Source organism: Ambystoma mexicanum, chromosome 6p, assembly GCF_040938575.1.
Source record: "Ambystoma mexicanum isolate Mex_15411 chromosome 6p, UKY_AmexF1_1, whole genome shotgun sequence".
Taxonomy (NCBI): Eukaryota; Metazoa; Chordata; class Amphibia; order Caudata; family Ambystomatidae; genus Ambystoma; species Ambystoma mexicanum.
Genome location: NC_090935.1, coordinates 300,053,276 through 300,072,305, shown reverse-complemented (window position 1 = coordinate 300,072,305; position 19,030 = coordinate 300,053,276). Strand labels below are relative to the sequence as shown.

The window sequence follows — 19,030 nt, the reverse complement described above, 5'->3', positions numbered from 1 at the left end:
CTTTGCTCTGCTATTTGATTGGCAATTCTAAATTTTGATTCTAAATTCTTTCCCTCCTCCTTGCTCTGGTACTGCTTTGGGAGTCTGTCATAGATATGGAATACGTCGGAGGACCCAATCCCCTTGAAGAACAATTTACTTTCTTACCTGGTAACGTTCTTTCGATGGGATGGTCCGACGACGCATTCCAGATCGCTCCCCCCCTGACTTCCCCGCTGCAGAATTTCTTTTGCGATTGAAGCTTACGTGCCGCAAGGCTTTGTGTCTGACTGGCAGTTGACTGATGTCACAAGTTCTGGGGGGAAAAAACTACAACTGAGGCTATGGGCGTCGTGCATCCTACTTATCACATCGGATGACGTCGGACGTCGGAGGAGGTCCTCGACGACGGCGCATCGACGTCATCGACGCAGGACGCAGACGCTGAAAAAAGTTTCCGAAGCAGCACAGCTGTGGTGATTACCTGTCATAGATATGGAATAAGTCGTCGGACCATCCCATCGAAAGAAAGTTACCAGGTAAGAAAGTAACTTGTTCTTCTGTGTCAAAGGAAATGTCACTTGGCTTCACTTTTTAAATGTAAGGCACAAGTCCTTTTTATTTTTCAAAAGCAATGCATTTCATTTTATCTTTTACCATGTGTACTGCTACAGTTTTGAATCTGTCAAAAGGTGCCTTTTCCAAGTTTACACAGTCAGCATCTGCAGCACTCCATGTCTTTTACCATTCATTTGGCATATCCAACAGTTTTAAGCTCTCGGGTAGATTCCCTTTCACTTGAGAGCCTGTCCATTTTAGAAGAGTTGAACTATGCCCATTTCTTTTAATTTCACTAGGCCTTATGTCTGAAATCTGTATTTTGTACTGGCTTTTATATTTTAATTGGACTCTACATTAGCGAGCTTCACACTCAAAATAGGTGCTTAGCATTGCCTCCATCTCTGTCACTCTGGGGCTATATTTTCACCCACACCTCTGCCCCACCCCCAGGTCTTTGCCTTGGTTGACCCGTAGAAAATAGCAAGAGAGGATTATTTTTTTTGTTGCTTTGGCTCATTCCATGAATTTCCTCATTGGAGCATGTCTCTTCCTGTCCTGAGGCAGTGGCGCTCTGGTCTGGACTGCACTCTTTTTGGATTTTGGGGTTTGCTCTTGGAACCTCCTACCCCCAGGCTGTGAAGGTAAGGAGTTATCGAGTCTGCAGAGAGTGAGTAAGAGATATATTATATTAATATATGTATATTATACATTACTTCTTTCCCCGGTAAGTAGGCATACAATTTGAAAAACAAAACATCACATAACACATTGACATTTATTTCCCTCACATGAACATTTCTCTACACATTATTTCCTCATCTTGATTTTTATACCTTCTTGGAGTATAAATTCCTTTAGTCGCTGTAAATGGGTGATATTCTCCATCCGGGTTTCCATTCTTTCCTTTCATTCTTCAGATGGTTCCTGGGCTCTACTCTCACTGGGTTCTTCAATCAGTCGTAAAGTCTGTCTGGGGTGACAGTTCAACTGATTGATATGGGCTCATTTCTCTTCTGTATGTACTCCTTTAGGGATGCAGATCTTATGGGGAACCGGGGAAATTGTATCAATGATTTCAAAGGCACCGTGCCAAGAGGGGATGAACTTCCTCTCCTTTGTATGATTCCTTTGGAAATTGTACAGGTAGACCCTGTCTCCTACTTTGTACTCCTCCTTGGTAGTTTTTAAGTCGTAGTAGGCCTTCAGTCCTACTGCCGACTTTTCTAAATTGCGCCGAGCATAAGCAAAAGCGTGCTGAAGCAGTTGCTCTTGAGTTCTGTAGAGCAAATGCTAAGGTAGCGCCATTCTTTTGTTTAGTCGTGAGCTCAAATAGATAAATATTTGTTGCAGAGGATGGCGTGGACCTAATGGCCATTTGGACAAGCGGTAATTTGATGTCCCAACTAGGTCCAGAGTCTCCAACAAATTTCAAGATGCCCACAATTGTTTTATTGTACCTCTCAACTCCCCGGCTCGAGGCTGGGTGGTAGGCAATGTGGAGTTTCTTTTTACCGCTAGGAACTCCCACATCTTGATCATCACTTCGCTGGTAAAATGACTTCCTCTGTCTGACTCAATCCTCTGAGGGAGTGCAAAACAAGAGAAGATGTGGTTGATCATTAGTGCGGCAGCTGTCTCAGTCTTACAATTCGGAGCGAGAAGACATTCTACCCACTTGGTAAACAAGCATGTTACAGTCAACATGTAATTGTTTCCTCTAGAGCAGCGAATAACTGGCTCGATGAAATCGACTTGCAAATCGGACCAAGGCAGTGTCATTCCCCTTTTTTTGTAGGGGCGCTCTGTGTGAGAGAGAACTTGTCTGAAGCCGAGCACACACAAGACACCCCTTCAAGTAGATGTCGAGGTCCTGACCCATATGAGGCCAGTATGCAACCCTGTGCAAGATTTCTAATGTTGTATGAAACCACCTATGACCGGCAGTGGCCACGTCATGGGCATGACTTATCAGGCTTCGGAATCCGGTAGGTACCACCCACTGGTCACATCCAGATAGGGATCTCCGTAACAATAAACCGCATTGGATTCAGAACATTTTGGAAAACTTCGACACCCAGAGATCCTCTTAAACGGTATAATCTGATTCTGTCAGATTAAAATTCACGGGGTCTTCAATATGTTAACATTTCCCACTAATCTGGTCCTCTTTTTGTGCAGTAATCAAATCTGCATCTGGGGTTTCTTTACTCCACTGGGCAGCTGTGAGTTCATTATTGGTATGGGTTTGGGACCTGGTGACGGTAGTGACCTGGATTTCCTCCAACAGGGATTCGGTTTCTATGAGATACCCGGTTTTTGCCAACTGGTCAGCCAAGCCATTTCCAGTCTGGTCCCTCTATTTTGGAGTGACCTCTGATCTTTTTCCAATTGATGGTCATCTCATTAGAGGTTACCAGATCATCAATTGATTGAATTAATTTCCCATGCTTTAGCGGTTTATGGTTGGCACACAGCATGCCTCGATTTTTCCATTTAATCAGGTGTTCCACGGACCCATTCCTGACATAATCAGAGTCCGTGATTATGACCAGTTGTTTGAGTTGGTGGTTTGCTGCAGTGAGGATGGCTTGATGTAATGCCATCAACTCTGCCACCTGACTACTTCAGGGACCTATTTTGTATATGTTGTACCCAACGGAGGGTCCCGGGGCGGTGTCATTCACCCGGGCATTGCCAATATGAGCCACTAGTTATTTTTCCCCATGATTGTCAACATGGTAGAAGCACCCATCCACATAAACTGTGGGTATCCCCTGACACGTGTCTTCCTCATAGACTTTGTGCAGGGAAGTAGGGTACGCCTCCATATTGTCATTGTTCCTGTCCAGTAACAGTTGGTCATGTCAATGGCGGTATACGCCTTTGACCCTAGGATCTGGCCCAGTCCCACCCATTTATTCAACTCCGAGGGGTCTGCGCAAAGTCGCCATTGGGTTTGAGTATCGCCAGTACTGGGTTGGACAAATTATCCCACGGGATTCTAAGCTTTTAATAATCTGAGTGACTCCATGGACGCGACAGGTGACGGGTAAACCTGAAAATCCAGAAACACCTGTTTAAGCTTCTGTTTTTTCTCCTCTGTCTCACAGGCATTAGCAAGATTGATTTGTTCTTCGACCATCTGATTAAAGCCTGGAAAGACCTCGGGCTGAGCAATTTCTGTGGTATCCTCCAGTTGGTTGGAGAGATCTCTTGTGATGGTGTTGGCCTGGACGTGATGTTCCAAGGATGAGAGGTAGTCCCTGTTGACTCCAAATATTGCCTCCTCCGTCCTGATGTCACAGATCACCTCTTCCACACCATAAGGGCAGGAAGAGTACACCAAACAATACATTCCCCCTTACCTGGTAAAAATCTTTTCCGGAGGGATACCGTCGTTAAAATTGTAGCAGTCATTTGAAGGTGGCCCAAGGATCTCATTACCTAAATCAATAGAATGCTGGGCATCAACCGTCATTCCAATAAAGGTGTCTGCGCCCAAAGTGATACTTCAACGGTCGCTGTTATCCATCAATATTCAAATGGTGTTGTGTTCTAGGTAAACTAGGGGTATCGGATTTAAATACATACCTTGTGTTTGGAGATAATTCAAATTTATATAGGTGTCCTGTTTTTTTGAGGTTCTGTCCTCGCTTAATTTTTAGGGGAATTGTAAATTGTTGCACCTGTCCTAGGATGGTAACCTCTTCTCTCACTTGAACTTCAACCGCATAAGGTGACAGAAATGCTTTCTCAGTGTTAAAGCTCATGGAGTTACCCCCCAGTCGGGACCAGGCTTTGTTATTAATTAGTTCCAAGTTAATTGTGAATCGATTGAAAATGTTACTGCTTAAGTATAAGGCGGAGGGCACATCTCCCACAACCCAACAATTATGTTCTGTGCATTTGTCACCTAATGGACATTATTAGGATACACCTGTTAGGCAGGAGATTTTGGAAATTTGGAGTTCTAGGCCCATTTCCCACTTTTCAGTTTATATGTGGGAATGGTCTGATCTTTTGGGAGTTTCCTGAATAAGCTCCTTCCGTTATTCAGGCAAATTCTGGTGAGAACAGGCTCTTCCCCCTCATTTATCTGATTGGGGAAGAACAGCTGTTCGCCCTTTATCTGGATGTCTGTGAAACTGTGAGCTTATTTTTCATCTTTTGACATGGGATTTGGATTTTCTTCTGATTGTGGATTACTACAAGACCTCCAAGTATTTCCCTCCAGTGTCGAATGACCCTTAAAACTGGGGGTGGTTGATTTTTGAGAAGGGTTCTCATCCCCAATTTGTTCTCCTACAGAGATGACGGTGATGTCTGGGACTTGATTGTTCCTAAAATGGAACTTTGTCGGACCGTTGTTAAATCATGTGGCATGTGCCATTCAAACTCACATAATTTGTGCTTTGTTTTAGTTAGATCGGCTGGTTAGTCTGTGTCCAGAGGACCTTGTTCACACAGTCAATCAGGGGTGATAACCTCTGAAGGAGGTAATTCCCCAAATAGACAAGGTATGCCCTCTGGAGTCACAACTATCACCAGGTGTTTCACCCTATGTCACATAATTTTTATCTCCAGATCTGCAGTCCCTTCGGAAAGAGCATTCCCATCGAAGTTTTGGAGTTGTCCAGGAAGACGTTTGAGGGGAATTGGGTGACTCCTCCCCCTTCCTGAATTTAATTGGTCGAAGGGCTTTTTGGACAGCAGGGTGGCTTGTGATCCAGTATCCACCACTGCTGATAATGTACACTGACCTTTACCTTGGAAGGAGTGTAAAATCTTCCTTCTCTCTATTCAAGGGGGCAAAGAAAATATGCATTATGGACCAGTTTGGTGGTTAGCTTTTTCATATTGAACTTGCACTGTGTGATCTTGGACAGTTCCTGGAATCTGTAAAAAAAATAAAGATTTTTCACCCAGAAACCGGTTGGATTGGGTCCTCTTTTTGCCCCCAGATTCTTTGCTGTGTCTCCTTTTCCTGGACACAGTTACCCGAACCAGTTTGGGGATGAGGATACCTCTGTGATTTGTGTTCTCTGGGTGACATTTTTTGGGTTTAAGAGCTTCTTGCTCTGGGTCGGTTTCCATGCTTACCCATACAAATCAGGGTCTTTTGGGACCCATTTTTCCTTGGGAGGGATCCCTCCATCCCTGAAAGAGAAGGATTTTCTTCCCTGAATCCTCCAGGGATTCTTCTCCTTCGAAAGGGATGATGCAGACTTCCTCCACAAAGTGGGATGTCTTTGGCATTCAATTTCTCCTACTTACCCTCTGTTCTTCAGGTTCCGACTTTTCTGGGGTAGAAGATTCATGATCAGGCTTGGAGGTTTCCAGGGGTTTTGTTCTGGTGGGAAAGAAAGTTTTTTTCTAGGGCTTCGCTTCTCCCTTCCTCCCCCGACTCCCCTCTGGAACCTGTTGGTTGTCAGTTTTCTTCCCATTATTGCTCCCCCAGGGCATCATACCCGGGTGTTGAGTTATTCTAGCCAGCAGTTTCCAGTTGGGGGAGGGGGGGGGGTTCTGCTGAGCCCACAACATGTGACCCAGGTCATGGTTTAATTGTTGGACTCGTCGCTTCCGTTGTGACATTTTTTCTAGTTTATAGGGAGGTCTGGATTCCTTTGCTGCTCCACGAAAGGGTAGCTGTCCTTCTCCTGGAGTAGCTTGGGTATTGGGAGATTCCCTGATAACCTTCCATCCTAGGGCTCTCTTCTCCATGATTCTGGAATATATTGTCCTGAAAGCTGGGAGATCGAGGAGGATTATTCTGGAAATTAGGGTTTGAAGGGTATCTGGGAAAGAAGGTTAGGTTGGGGGGGTGGAGTATTACTTCCCTCCTGGGGGAAATTGTGAGGGAAATTTCCCAGGGTGGTACCTACCTGGTCGGGAGTCTCCCTTTCTGCGCTGGGGGGAGTGTAGACATACCCCAGGATGGGTCTGTTACCCTTGCATCTCGGACTGATGTAGGTGGCAGGGTCAGATGGAGCGTTGGTCTGGTATCCTGCCTGGCTACCACCCGATTGGGTTGTATCCAAGGGTCTCCTCTGCCTCTCTTTCTGCTGATTGGTGGGAGGAGTATTTTAAGGCCCCCTCCCATCTCCAAGTCCAATGGGGAAATATTTTTAACCTCTGCTACCTTTAAAGCGGCAGGTGTTTGATGTTTTTTTGGGGGGGGGTTATTCTTTTTTTCAGAGGGCTTTTGGACCTCAAAGATCCTGGAAATCCCTTACTAGTTGGGTCATTATGTATTTTGGGAGCGCATGAAAATGTGTTGATGAACTCAGTCTATTGGTGTTCACACGCCTAAAAGTCTGGGCAAATGGTAGTTTCAGCTCCTGCAGAAACTCTCTAGGTGCTTGGTTTCCCCACACTGCAGGTTGTATACTGCCTTACGGGCCCCCCTGCAGGTTCTTATGAATTGAGAAGTGTTTAAAAATGGCCGCCTTATAGGTGGGCCGTTTTTGGTGATCTTGGTCCTCCAGCCCTACAAAGAAGTTGGAGTATTCAGGGGACAATGTCCATTTACCAAATTCCATGCAATGGCAATCATTTTTAATATGAAAATCTAGAAACGCCTCTGCAAATATTTGCCATTCTTATGGTAGGGAGTCATGAAGCTATGGCCTTTATCTGCCGAATTGGGTCTTTCACAAGACCTTTCTTCTGTTTGGCAGGCTTCCTTTTCCACTGCAATGGAGTCCCCTCATTTTCTGGCTCAGAGCTGGTAATGATGGTGGTCCATTCACTGTCCTCTAGGCACTCCCTACCTCTATGAAACTGGGAATACCTCCCAGAATTACGGAGTCCAGACTCTTCTCTCCTGTGGTGCTGTGGGATCTCAGGGTCATTTCCCTTGTACTCCGGTTTTTGCACCGGAGTACTCATCCTCTTCATCCCTCCTTCCAGGGATGGTGGAGAATTTTCCCCAATTCCCTGAATGTTTGGAGGTTTTTAAGATGCTCTTTTGGGGCCTAAACTCTGGTTGTTGTCTTTCTGCAAAGCAGACCAGACGGTCCCGTTTGTGACTTCATTTTCTGCCAGTCCAAATGCCTTATCTTTTCATTGTAGGAGCCCTCCTGGTCAGAAATACATGCAAGGGTATTTTTAAATTCCCAGAGCCCACTGGTCCGGCCACCTTCCCTTCCACTTGACCCACAAATCCTCAGTGATGTTGTATAAGGACTGGCCTTTGGATCAGTTAGACTAGGCCTGGGTGAGTCCACCTGCCTCATGGTTTCCTGTTCTTGAGAAGTGGTATGCATGAAGTCAGCTACACTCTGTACATATGAAGTGGTGACTTGGCTTGAGGTCCTGGAGGGAGCTTTTCCAAATCCTGACTGGTCAGGGTGCTCCAGAGCCTGTTTATATTTGGCTATTTCACTTTCCAACCTCTCACATTTGTTTTTCTCAGTCCCTATCGCTTGGTGGTATGCAGAGGCCTGATCTTTCAATTCTGACACCAGTGCTTGAGTGACTTCCAGCAGTTTACTTTGTGCCATTAATTTGTCTCTTCACAATGGGACTCATTTTCCTTCTGTGAGACTTGCATCATCTGCACAGATTCAGAGTGTTTCTTTTCAGGAGACTAATTTCCTTACCTTGTGCAATTTTGGCCTGTTTTATCTTCTCTAGTTCAATCTCTGCTTACTTTACATGTTCCGTTAATGGAGCATTTTATAACCTACCGTCAGTCATTTCCTGAGAACTTGACTCCCTTTTCTCCACGTCCATCCTTAACTGACACACTTCCTGAAACAGGGCACTATTTTCTTGACTTAATGTGTTATTGTCTTCCCTCAGCTGCTCTCTGCTGTTTCAAGGTGTTCAGATCATGGTGCATCTGATCAAACGCACCTTGAGAGTCAACCCCTTTGATAATTAACTGGCTGTTTTCAGCTTTCAGTTGTTACCTGTGATTGAAATGTAAACATGGCCTTTAAGCAGGCTCTATTATGAACAACCTGCTCATTTAATTTGTGTTGACTTGCCCTCAGATTTTCAGCACATTCTTTATACTCCCCTTACCGTTCAGAAAATTGAGTCTGGCGCTCTGCATTTGCTTGATTTTGTGGTGTTAAATCCTCTTTTAGCTGTTCAATAGGACTTCCTAATTTTAACTCTAGATTTTGGCTCTGTTGTGCTTTCGCTTCTATTTATTTCAGCTCCTTCTAAGCTTGATTCAAAAGCTCAGCCTGGTTTTACACAGATTCCACACTATTCTGGTGTCTTTCTTCCATGATCAGCATATGGAAATAAATATATGCTGTGATCTGAGCCATTTTAATTTGCTAATCTTTGCTGGTTTGTGTCATGTAAAAGTATTTCTGGGCCTGATGGTAACAGCCCATTATCCTGCGACATGTCAACATTTGCAGAGGTAACCTCCTGCATCATTCCGGCTTGACACATTTCATGTTCTAGCTCTACCCATTCACCTTTAATAAACAATTTGGATAGGAGGTGCTTCCTGGCTATATTAATTTCTATTGTGCTCATTCTGAAATGTGTTCTGCACCCTTAGATACACTCTATGCAAGGGCAAAAATCTCAACCCTGTTCCTGCTTAGTTCCCACTCACAAAGACAACTTCAAAACAACAATGTTTTATCTATACAAAGCCCTGGCACCCGGGTACAGGTCTGAATGGCACCTTAGCAATGCAACACAACTTTCTATCCACTGCAATGCAATTACACCCAAATGAATAGTCTGCTGCTACTGCAACTGTCCCAAGTGAAGACGCTCAACCAAATCCCGGCCACGAGCCCCCCAGTTTTGTCATGATTTATTGGGCGGTCACTCAACTCGGGGAGTTCCTTTCCCCCCACCAAGCGAGGTGGCACGCAACAAAGCGCTTTGCAGATTCACGTTTAGTGAGGCCTCCAACCTATCTCGTACCCTTCAGCAAATACCCTCTTTACCACCAATGAGCTAGGAACCAGGCCGGTGTATAGTAAGAATATATATTTATTTAAGGTTTGACAAAGAAGAATAGGACCGTCACCAAGAATCCACCACCAACGCCGTGGCACTACACTATAACAATTTCAAATTACTTGCACCGATTGTATATTTCTGATAGACCTTCAGATACTACAACACACAGGTAAAATTTAGAGATGGTCAGTCATCACTTTACATCAAATTTATGCAATTCTGATTTGGGATGCAAGTGAATAAATGGGAAATTTTGTTTTGCACATTCTACATTCACTTGAATGGCACAGTTTTAGGGTTGCTTATTTTGGCATTATGGACACCCCTCTTTTGTACAGAAGTCTGGCGGTTTCAGAAAAATAGTCACCCAAGAAATTGACTTTACCGTCTAACACACTGGACGTGAACTTTGTTAGTTTTGAACTCTAACACTCACCCCGTGATTTTCTATATGGGAATTCATTGATTTAACTTTAATGCAATGCGCTGAGGGTATAGACAGTTTCACCCCATCCCCACAATCAAATGGGAATGATTAAGGCAGGCAGTTCCCAACACAATTCAATTTAAATGGATAGGGTGGTTTTTTATGCGGAATTAATTTGAGTGATAGTGAATAAAATCTTCCAAGGGTCTCCCTTGTTCCACCCCCATACCCGCTATACAAGATGGAGATTAAGGCTTGCAGATTCTCCTCCCCCCAACACTTTTGTTGGTATTTGGATTAATCTACACTTGCATGGGAGGTTTTGGTTATGGGGCCTCCAGGGAAACAGCAGTGCTCTTCTGAGGACAGCACAGATCTGGTCAAAGGCTTCGGTCTAGGATAGTCCCCAGCAACTCCGTCCTGTTCTGGCTCCTCAAATGGCAGGCCCAGCTAGCTTCTAGGTTTCCCAGTCTGTCTCCCATGAAAGGTTTAAGGCTTTCCAGATAACGAGCTCTTCTCCTGGCAAAGTTTACCCTGATGGCCTGGTTAGCTCTCCTTGCCTCTCTGCTTGTGTTTCCTTGCAAGAGTGCAGAAGTAAACTACCTCCAAGAATAGAGTGGAAAAGTCGAGCCAAAAGTTCCTCTCCGATTGAAAACTGATCTCTTATAGGGCTGGTGTCACTCCATTATAGCATAATCTCCACAATACGGATTGGCTAGTTCTCGCCCGCCCGCCCCCAATACGCCCACTGTCTGCTGATGGGACAAGGAGTTGGGAGGTGTGGCTGATGGAGGCTGGGGGAGGAGAAGGATTAATCCCAAAATGACAAGTGGGTGTAACCTGGAGTATTCCTAAAAATCGCACAACATGGCAGCTACCCAAATTTTTCAGAAAACTGCTGGTACCTAACTATATTTTATTGCGAGTCAGAAAATACTCACATTATTTAGGCATGCCTTACCTGGGAGGGGCTACCGTTTTTTCCTCCTGAGCCGAAATAGTCAAAAATCAGAGACTTCAAGATTCAAATATTCATTTCCCCCTCTATAACCATGCCAACTTTCCATTTCCTCTCAATTATAAGAATGCCAGAATCATAATTTTCTTCATAACTCGCATTGTATATGTCACACAGAATTCATATTTGCATGGTACCGATGGGCTTCTTATCCCAGTCTGGGATGAGCTCACTGGGACACACAATCCTCTTTTTATTAAGGAAAATGTAATCTTATGTTAATCAGCCAATGCGTCACATGTGCCCCCACCTATTCCGAAGTTTAATTTCTCAATCACCTGACCAGGACCATCTGTCTGGCCCAAGGTTTCCTACCATCCCCTCATAGGCTTCAAAAGACCCTGTTCGAGGCTAATGGACAGTTAATGGGGAAGTTTGACCTTAAGGTCGTTTCAGGCTGGCCACGTTATCTGCAACTACCATAATTTTGATCTAATGCTCTGTAGGTCTTAACATTTAAACTGAAAAACAGACCTTATTCCCCTAGAGGGCCTCAGCTTGAATGCCTGGAGGTCACAGTTCCAGACAAAGCAGTTCAGTGGGGGAAGCAGCATCAGCCAGTTACATGCATAATTCTGAGAAACATAGCATTTTAAATTGAAAAGATGTGTTTACATATAACATTTTACATTGCATTTGGGGTTGGGGGGGTTCTGTCCATATGTTAATATATTTCTTTCATCTGCTGGTTGAAAAGACATGTGTGCCTCTTAATGTGCCCACACATAGGCTATTATTTAACATGGGAAACTAGTGTCCCTTTTTCAAACAAAGTAGCCCTTTCCATTTAAATGTCAGTTCATTTGTGGAAGGTAAGCGTCTTTCTCTGTATCGACGGAAATATGTCACTTGGCTTCACATTTTAAATGTAAAGCACAAGTCCTCCTTTTTTATTTTTCAAAGGCACACTATTTCAATGCATCTTTTCCCACGTGTACTGCTGCAGTTTTGAATCCATCAAAAGGTGCCTTTTCCCACTGTACAAGAAGTCAGCATCTGCAGCAGCCCATGTCTTTTTCCATACAATGGTCATATGCAGCGGTTTTAAGCTCTTGGGTATATTCCCTTTCACTTGAGCGCCTGTCCATTTCAGTAGAGTTGAACTAGGCCCATTTCTTTTAATTTCACTAGGCCTTATGTCAGAAATCACTGTTTTGTACGGACTTTTATATTTCAATGGGACTCTACATTATTAGCCAATTTCACTCTCACAATAGAGACCTGGTATAGCCTCGCCATCTGTCACTCTGGAGCTGTATTTTCACCCCACACTAGATTCAAAGCATAAACTGCATTGGGAAATGCACCTAGATTCGAAACATACACTGTAGTGGGAAATACACCTTGATTCAAAACATAAACTGTAAAGGGAAAGAGCGAAGATGTGGTAGAAAATAAGTTCTATGATGACATAATATGGTAAATTCAGATTCATAATTGGATGCACTTTATGGGAATAAGGGGCACCGAGCATGGAAAGGAGCGGGCTTGCTAGTTGGGAGAGGCCAAGGAGTATGGCACAGAGCTTATAACATGGGGCATGAAATTGTCCACAGGCTGTATCTTAAGGTTTGATTGATAAAGCTGAAGATATTTGGCTGCTATATAATTAAGCCATATAGTCCTACTGATGGACAAAGAGGCGACGGGGTCAGCCACAAGACATGCTGGGGGTTATATACGAAAAAAGTACTCCACGTGGCAGGTGACCCATCATTAAAACTGAAAAGACACCATGGGAAGAGAGTGGGCAGGCCACACTAAGCACCGGCGGGCAATAACATGCTTCTCGTCCACGGTATGCAGCCCGATGGCACGCTATCTGATGCTGAAGCGGAAGGGTGTAGTCAGTCAACCAAAGGCCGCTAGAAAGGAAGGTTCAGTGTCGATTTAAAAACCACAGATAATTTCAAATAACAAAGTTAAAGTAACAATAAAAACTATGACAATAAAGCAGTTAATCCTTGATCACCTGTCTTTTTTTGCCTTGTGAGTCAGTTTAAGTATCGTTCTGGGTTAGGCGTTAGTGTTGTACCTTATTTATGAGTGTGTATCACAGTCCATCAAGTGCATTTTATTAGAGTGTAGAGCTGAGACACTGGATCCAGGGGCACGTGCTTTTTGTGTAGAGTTGTATGGTACTGGTTATGTGGCATGATGGCATTTGTTGAAGTTTTCTTGGAAGGTCAACCAATACCATAGGCTGGTATATAAGAAATATTTTAGTAAACCAAAGGTATGAAAGTTGTATAGATAGATATTACTGGTAAATCGGTTTTCGTTTCATCCTAATCCCGTGTGGGGGGTGGGGGAGCAAAAGACTCATTTAGTTGTGCTCATGCAGGTTTAAATCACAATCGGCTAAGTCACATGTGAAGTTCATGTTTTTGAGGGAGGGAATAGTTTAATCTTTTGGGTGGAGGTCCGTTGTGGATTGTGGTTCCTGAAATCTTGCTATTGACTTTGGCCTTATACTAAAGCCACCCACGCTTACATGTGGAAAATGTTCTTTTAAGTTGTTGTGCGGCTATTGCTTTGCTATTATGAAAATATGGGTTTAATGTCAGTATGGATTAGAATTACTTCTCTACTACATCTACTTCTCTAATACATCAGCACCAGTGAGGAACATGTAGAGACAGAGAAAAACAGCACCACTCCACCCAGAGGAGCCGAATGCCACCGAAGAAAGAGCCGTATGAAAGAATAGAACACTGCTCGAAGAGAAAATAGTAGCAGACTACTGTTGTGGGGAGACCGACGTTTCCGGGATGTACTGTGGGGAGGGAGGTGAGCTGACAAACTGTAAGAACGGGGCGAACACTGGAAAATGTGCACAAGACTAGGTGGGAACTGGAGTGTTGTGCAGGAAACCGTTTTTGCTGTGACAGGGCGCAGTAAGTTCAAGGAATCAGTGGCGTGGAAAAGAGTGGTGCGGCAAGCAAAGGACACCAAACGCACCAGTGTAGTGCTCCTTTTCTGTATGCATACTATAGTACAATTTCACGAGGATCTTGTTACCTATTCCTACTTTCCATTTTCAAATTGTAGCTACGATGTTTTGATATTCTTTTTTTACTCTGACTATTAATATATTGAATATTCTTTTGCATACCAGTGTCTTAATATAGTATGCGGACCCCTATAAGCAATGCAGCAATATTGTATGGATACAATCTTTCGCACTGGGAAGACTACAGTGCATTGTTTAAAAGTCTATGCTTTAATCCAATTTTTTCAGAAAACATAATTTCCTCCTGGTCACAAATCTTGTAGGTGGTTGTATTAACACCACCACTGATGCGTTTTTACATGCATGCTTCATTGGTGAAAGACCCCAACACATCCCTTATTTCTCAGCACCAACCATTACATTGCACCGTAACATTTCAGAGACCTGCCCCATGTGTATCAGTTTCATCCTGTGGCGGACCAGTGCTCTTAAGTCTTCTCTCTGACGCGTTAAATCGAGTCTTTGAATGGTTGCTTGATAATTGCCACTCTGGGGCATATGACATCCGTGACTGCCTTCTGACGCCATCCTCCTCTTGTGCGGTCCCTTTCTGCCCATCCTGTCTTTTTAGCCAACAGCACTTTGCATGCTAGGATTTAGAGTCCCATGCTTATGATTGTTTTTAATGTTGGTGTAGAACACACTCGGGGCAAGTTATCACTTCAAAGTGCCCAGAGCAAAAAGGGAGGAATTCTGGGCAGGTGGGTAGGTTGCAGCATCCATCTTTTTCACAGCAGGCAGACCTGCGAAAAATCAAGGCTTTGTGTTGGAATGCTAAGCGCTACTGTTTAAATATATTGCTCATGGGCTGCTGCCACTTACCAGCGATGCATGTTACACTGACCACGCTACCTGAGGTTACATCATTCCACGGTTTTAGACTTGGATCCAGACGGACCTAAAATACTAAACTCCAGTGTGGAGTTAATTACACTTTGTACGATGATGCCAGCAGTTGTACAAAGCGTGATGCTGAAAGCATGTAGGTTCTCACTTGCCGATTTAAATTTAGAAGGTAGTTAGCTGCAAGGCGTGTTTTCTTTCAAACAAAAGGCACTCCTTTTCTACTCGCATGTTAAATTGTTTTCCCCTTGTTTTTCCCCACAGGCGCTGCTCCCAACGCTCTAAGGCAGCCATATCTCTGGCTGACTATAATCATTACGGTTGCAGTCTGCCTGTTTCCCGTTGTGGCGGTCCGCTTCTTTGTGAAGACAATGTGGCCTTCTGAAGGGGATAAAGTAAGTATGGTTTTACAGTGAACACTTATTCTATTTACATTGTGCTTGCTGATAGTGAGCCACCATTGCAAGAGTATGACTCCCTTATTTTCCTAAATAGGATGTACATGATTGGTGGGAGTTTTAACGAAAATAATATTGACATTTTACGTTTATATTCATTTTATGGAAATTCTTAGAAATGAGCATTCTTTCACCAACTCTCGACATATCTTGATTGATGTGTAGGCATTTGGCAGGCACTGCTATTATATGCCTACGTACTTGAATCGTTTTGCAGCTGCTACGATCGATGGCCAGTTAATACCACTATGGGAGTGCCTGGCAAAGGCATTTCACATGTCTACGCCAAAGCGGTTGGCATTGCCATGCTTGTGCAGTCTTGATTCCCCCTGAAAATGCCGCTGGCCAGAATGCCAGACATTTCTGAACAGAGGCAGATCACCAGATGTTCCAGTCCTTTCAGATGCTTAAGTGCATCATTGTGAAGGGGCAGATGTGCAAGGTGAAACACGGGTCAGTCACCTGGCCCCCCAGGGTGATATTTTTTAGAGGAAGCCCAGGGACCTCGGTGGATCCAGCAACATAGCAGTGTTGGCCATAGGTGGGGCATTACTCCTAATAGTCTGGTCTTTGGGACAGGGGAGGAATTCGATATGAGCTGGCCACGGTTAAATCCAAACACTCATCAGTCCTATTTGATAAGCCCGTTTTTAACGACATGGTTCATGTAGTTTTTGTGGTGTTTTAAAGCTTATTTTGTACGTCTGACAATGCTGTAAATTGTTCTTTAGATTCAAAGGGACCGTAAGAAATATAAGCCTGAAGAAGCCGAGTGGAAGCCGAGGCCAAGTGTTATCCAGCGTGGGATCTCCACTCGCCGCTCTGCTTATGCCTTCTCACATCAACGTGGATACGGCGATCTCATTGCTTCAGGGCGCAGCATCCGCAAGAAAAGGGCGCCACTGGATGCTGTCCTTGGCAGCAATGCCGCAGAAATGATGCAGTCCAGGAACATCAATTAATTTCTTAGCTCCCATCGAAGTTTTATTTTATCATTCGGATTGCACAAAGCAAAAAAGACTTTTTTTTAATGGAGGAGTTTTTCCTCGGTATTTTTTTAAAGATAACTTGATGAACTGATGGCATCAAATTCTTTCAACTAAGTCACCTGCTTGAGACAATTGAACAACATGACTGCCAACAACACGGGTTTTCACGTGTTTTCGAAGTACAGTTTAGTGGTGAGAACGTTCTTCTGAAATTTGGCATTCGGCATTACCCTTTTTTTTATCGAAGTAAGGTGCAAAATGTTAGAAATGCTTAAATATGGTCAAAGGGAGCAGCGCCGGTTAGACCATCCAAAAAAAACTTATTTTTTAAGCCACTGATGCAAAATAGGCGAGGCAATGGAAATAAATAAATGAAGGACTTTTTGCAGATTCACTTCTTTCTTTGGATGCCATGCAGGCTGTACGTTTCCTTACCTCCTGTGCCTTCCCCTTGGCATTCCCATCGCTGCTTTCCACTTCCCTTTGAGTAAACGTTTTATTTGTTCTCTTAAAACAAAATGCATTTGCATATTTATAATACAGCCTTATTTCTCTATAGGTTTTGGTGATCGTTCATGTTTATTAGAATGGTTGGGTGCCTTTGAGTAGGTACTTCTATGTCACATCTTTAAGAATCACTTTGAATTATTTAGTGTTGCCTTCTGGTTTTTAGAGCATGACCACGATATAAAGCATCTTAAACTCTTTGTAATTTTGGAAGGACATTTTATGGATTCTGCTGGGTTTTTTCCCCTCCTTGTGCAAGCTATGGATTTTTCAAAGGTGTAAAGGCTAGATGTAATGTATTTCAGAAGTTTCATAATGCACTATTATCATGAATAAAACGGGGCACTCTAGATTTTAGGTTTTGAACAGGCATTGATTTAAGTTGCAAGTCAAAGGAAGGCCAATTTGAGGATTATTTGCTCGGAAGCGCAGACTCCGCTATTATACAGTAATATGATGCCTGAGAATTGACTTGAGTCCTTTCCGCATTAGACATTCGAAGCAATTGAAAGTGTCATGTTCATACTATACTGAGCGCCTGCAACTATAGTAGAAAATGTATATCAACGTTTTTAACCATTTTTAAGCCTTAATTCTTATGTAAATGTTTTATTTTGCAAGCATTCATTCATGTTTGGTTTACTTGAATTAATGGCAAAGGAAGTGTGAGGCGATAAACATGTTTTACAAGACTGCTTCTCCTCTTCATCACCATGCACCATAGATTACAGACGTATCAGGCCAGAAGTGGCCTGGCAATTGAGCGTCGTAAATGGCCAGCAGAGGAGCCGTAGCTTTTGAGAAAATGTGGCAGCATGTTTGCCCAGAGAGGGAGGCGGGAAATATGACCTTCTCCAGAGCTTTGGGCGCGGACTACGTGGTTTCAAGCTGGGTATCTTGCCATTGCACCCTGTGCATCTTTTTCCAACCAGAACACAACGACACATCCCTGTTCCGGCTGACGGAGAATGCACAGCAAACCTGCTTACTCGCCCAGGGATTCTATGATCGCAACTCGGCAAATACACTTCTAACCGTGACTGCTTGTCGTTAATCGGACACATTGTTAAACTTTACAAATGCAACTGCGTAAATGTGACCGATTGTGCAAGGCATTTCTTTTTAGGAAAAAAGCAAGTGGGTTCCCACGAAGCGACCACGTAAGCCAATCTAACTATAAAGGGCGACACGAGAAAGAAAACCTCAGATTTAGTAGTAGAAGTGTATATTACGTTGGGAGTGGATCGGTGGATGTACATTTATGTAAATAATTACCATTTGCATTTTGGGGACAGTGTTAACCTAGAAAGTTCACTCTCGTTTAAGACGGGTCAAATTAGCAACAGGACCAAAGTATAATAAATGTTTTAAAATACTTTGCAGGTGTTAAAAGATGTAATTTACTGATGTAGAAGGTGCATCATCTTCAGAGGACTATTGCGCGTTTGCGAGTTATTTTTCTAATGTGTATTATTTTGGCAGGTTTAGCATAATTCTGGTAGCCGCATAGCATTTAATTCAAGCGTGACATCTTTTGGTCTGCGATAGTCATAAGAGCCCCCTGAGTTTCCAAAAACGTATTTAAAATCAGAGATACATTATGGCTTCCCATTCTGCACCAATTTTATAATTAAAACAAGTGCAATGGTAGGAAAATGTCACTACAACAAGTCTAGGCGTTTTGACGCAGATGCGAGCGCGACCTGCAAAAGGGGAAGAAAGTCTGACATTTCTATTAAATGCGTTAGTCCTAGAACGTGCATAGTCTCTAGAGGCCGACTTCTCCATCTGTTGTAATGCATTTGGTGGTTACTCTTGTAAAGCAAAGTTGTTAAAACTTCGTGTAATAATAATAGAAGTAAAAAGTTGCCATATGCTGACACCAACACAAGGTGGCAGAACTGTCCTGTTTGTATTCGAGTTTCTGTAACCCTAGTGCGGAGCCTTTTTCTGAACCCCCATGAAAAGCTAGCTTTATACATTAATAAAACATTTCTATTTAAAACGTTTCGTATTTTTCAATTATCTTTTTCTATACAGAATTAATGTTTTAATTCATGATGTATCATTCCCATACTAATCAATACGTTAGCAAACCTTGCAGTTGTCTGTCAGTTGAATTTTTAAGGTTTCTAAACGACCCGACCCATTTACAGTTGTCTACATTTGGATTATTTTATTAGTCTGACATTCCACAGATACATTGCCTGTAAACTAATCGACTAAATCATAAGTGAGTGACAATGAGACATGGTGGATACCTTCACGTTAAAGGGTTTTCAGCTATACTGTCTG

At 43.3% G+C, this 19,030-nt stretch overlaps 1 protein-coding gene across 1 annotated transcript in view; it reads left to right on the top strand.

The window, feature by feature from the left end:
* Window positions 1-16,616, top strand: part of ATP8B1 (ATPase phospholipid transporting 8B1) — a 958,513-nt gene extending 941,897 nt beyond the window's left edge. The window contains exons 27-28 of the mRNA XM_069627043.1: window positions 15,046-15,176; window positions 15,971-16,616. Of these exons, the coding sequence (XP_069483144.1) occupies window positions 15,046-15,176; window positions 15,971-16,201 (362 nt within the window). The 3' untranslated portion in view covers window positions 16,202-16,616. The remainder of the gene's footprint in view (window positions 1-15,045; window positions 15,177-15,970) is intronic.
* The last annotated feature ends 2,414 nt before the right edge of the window (window positions 16,617-19,030 follow it).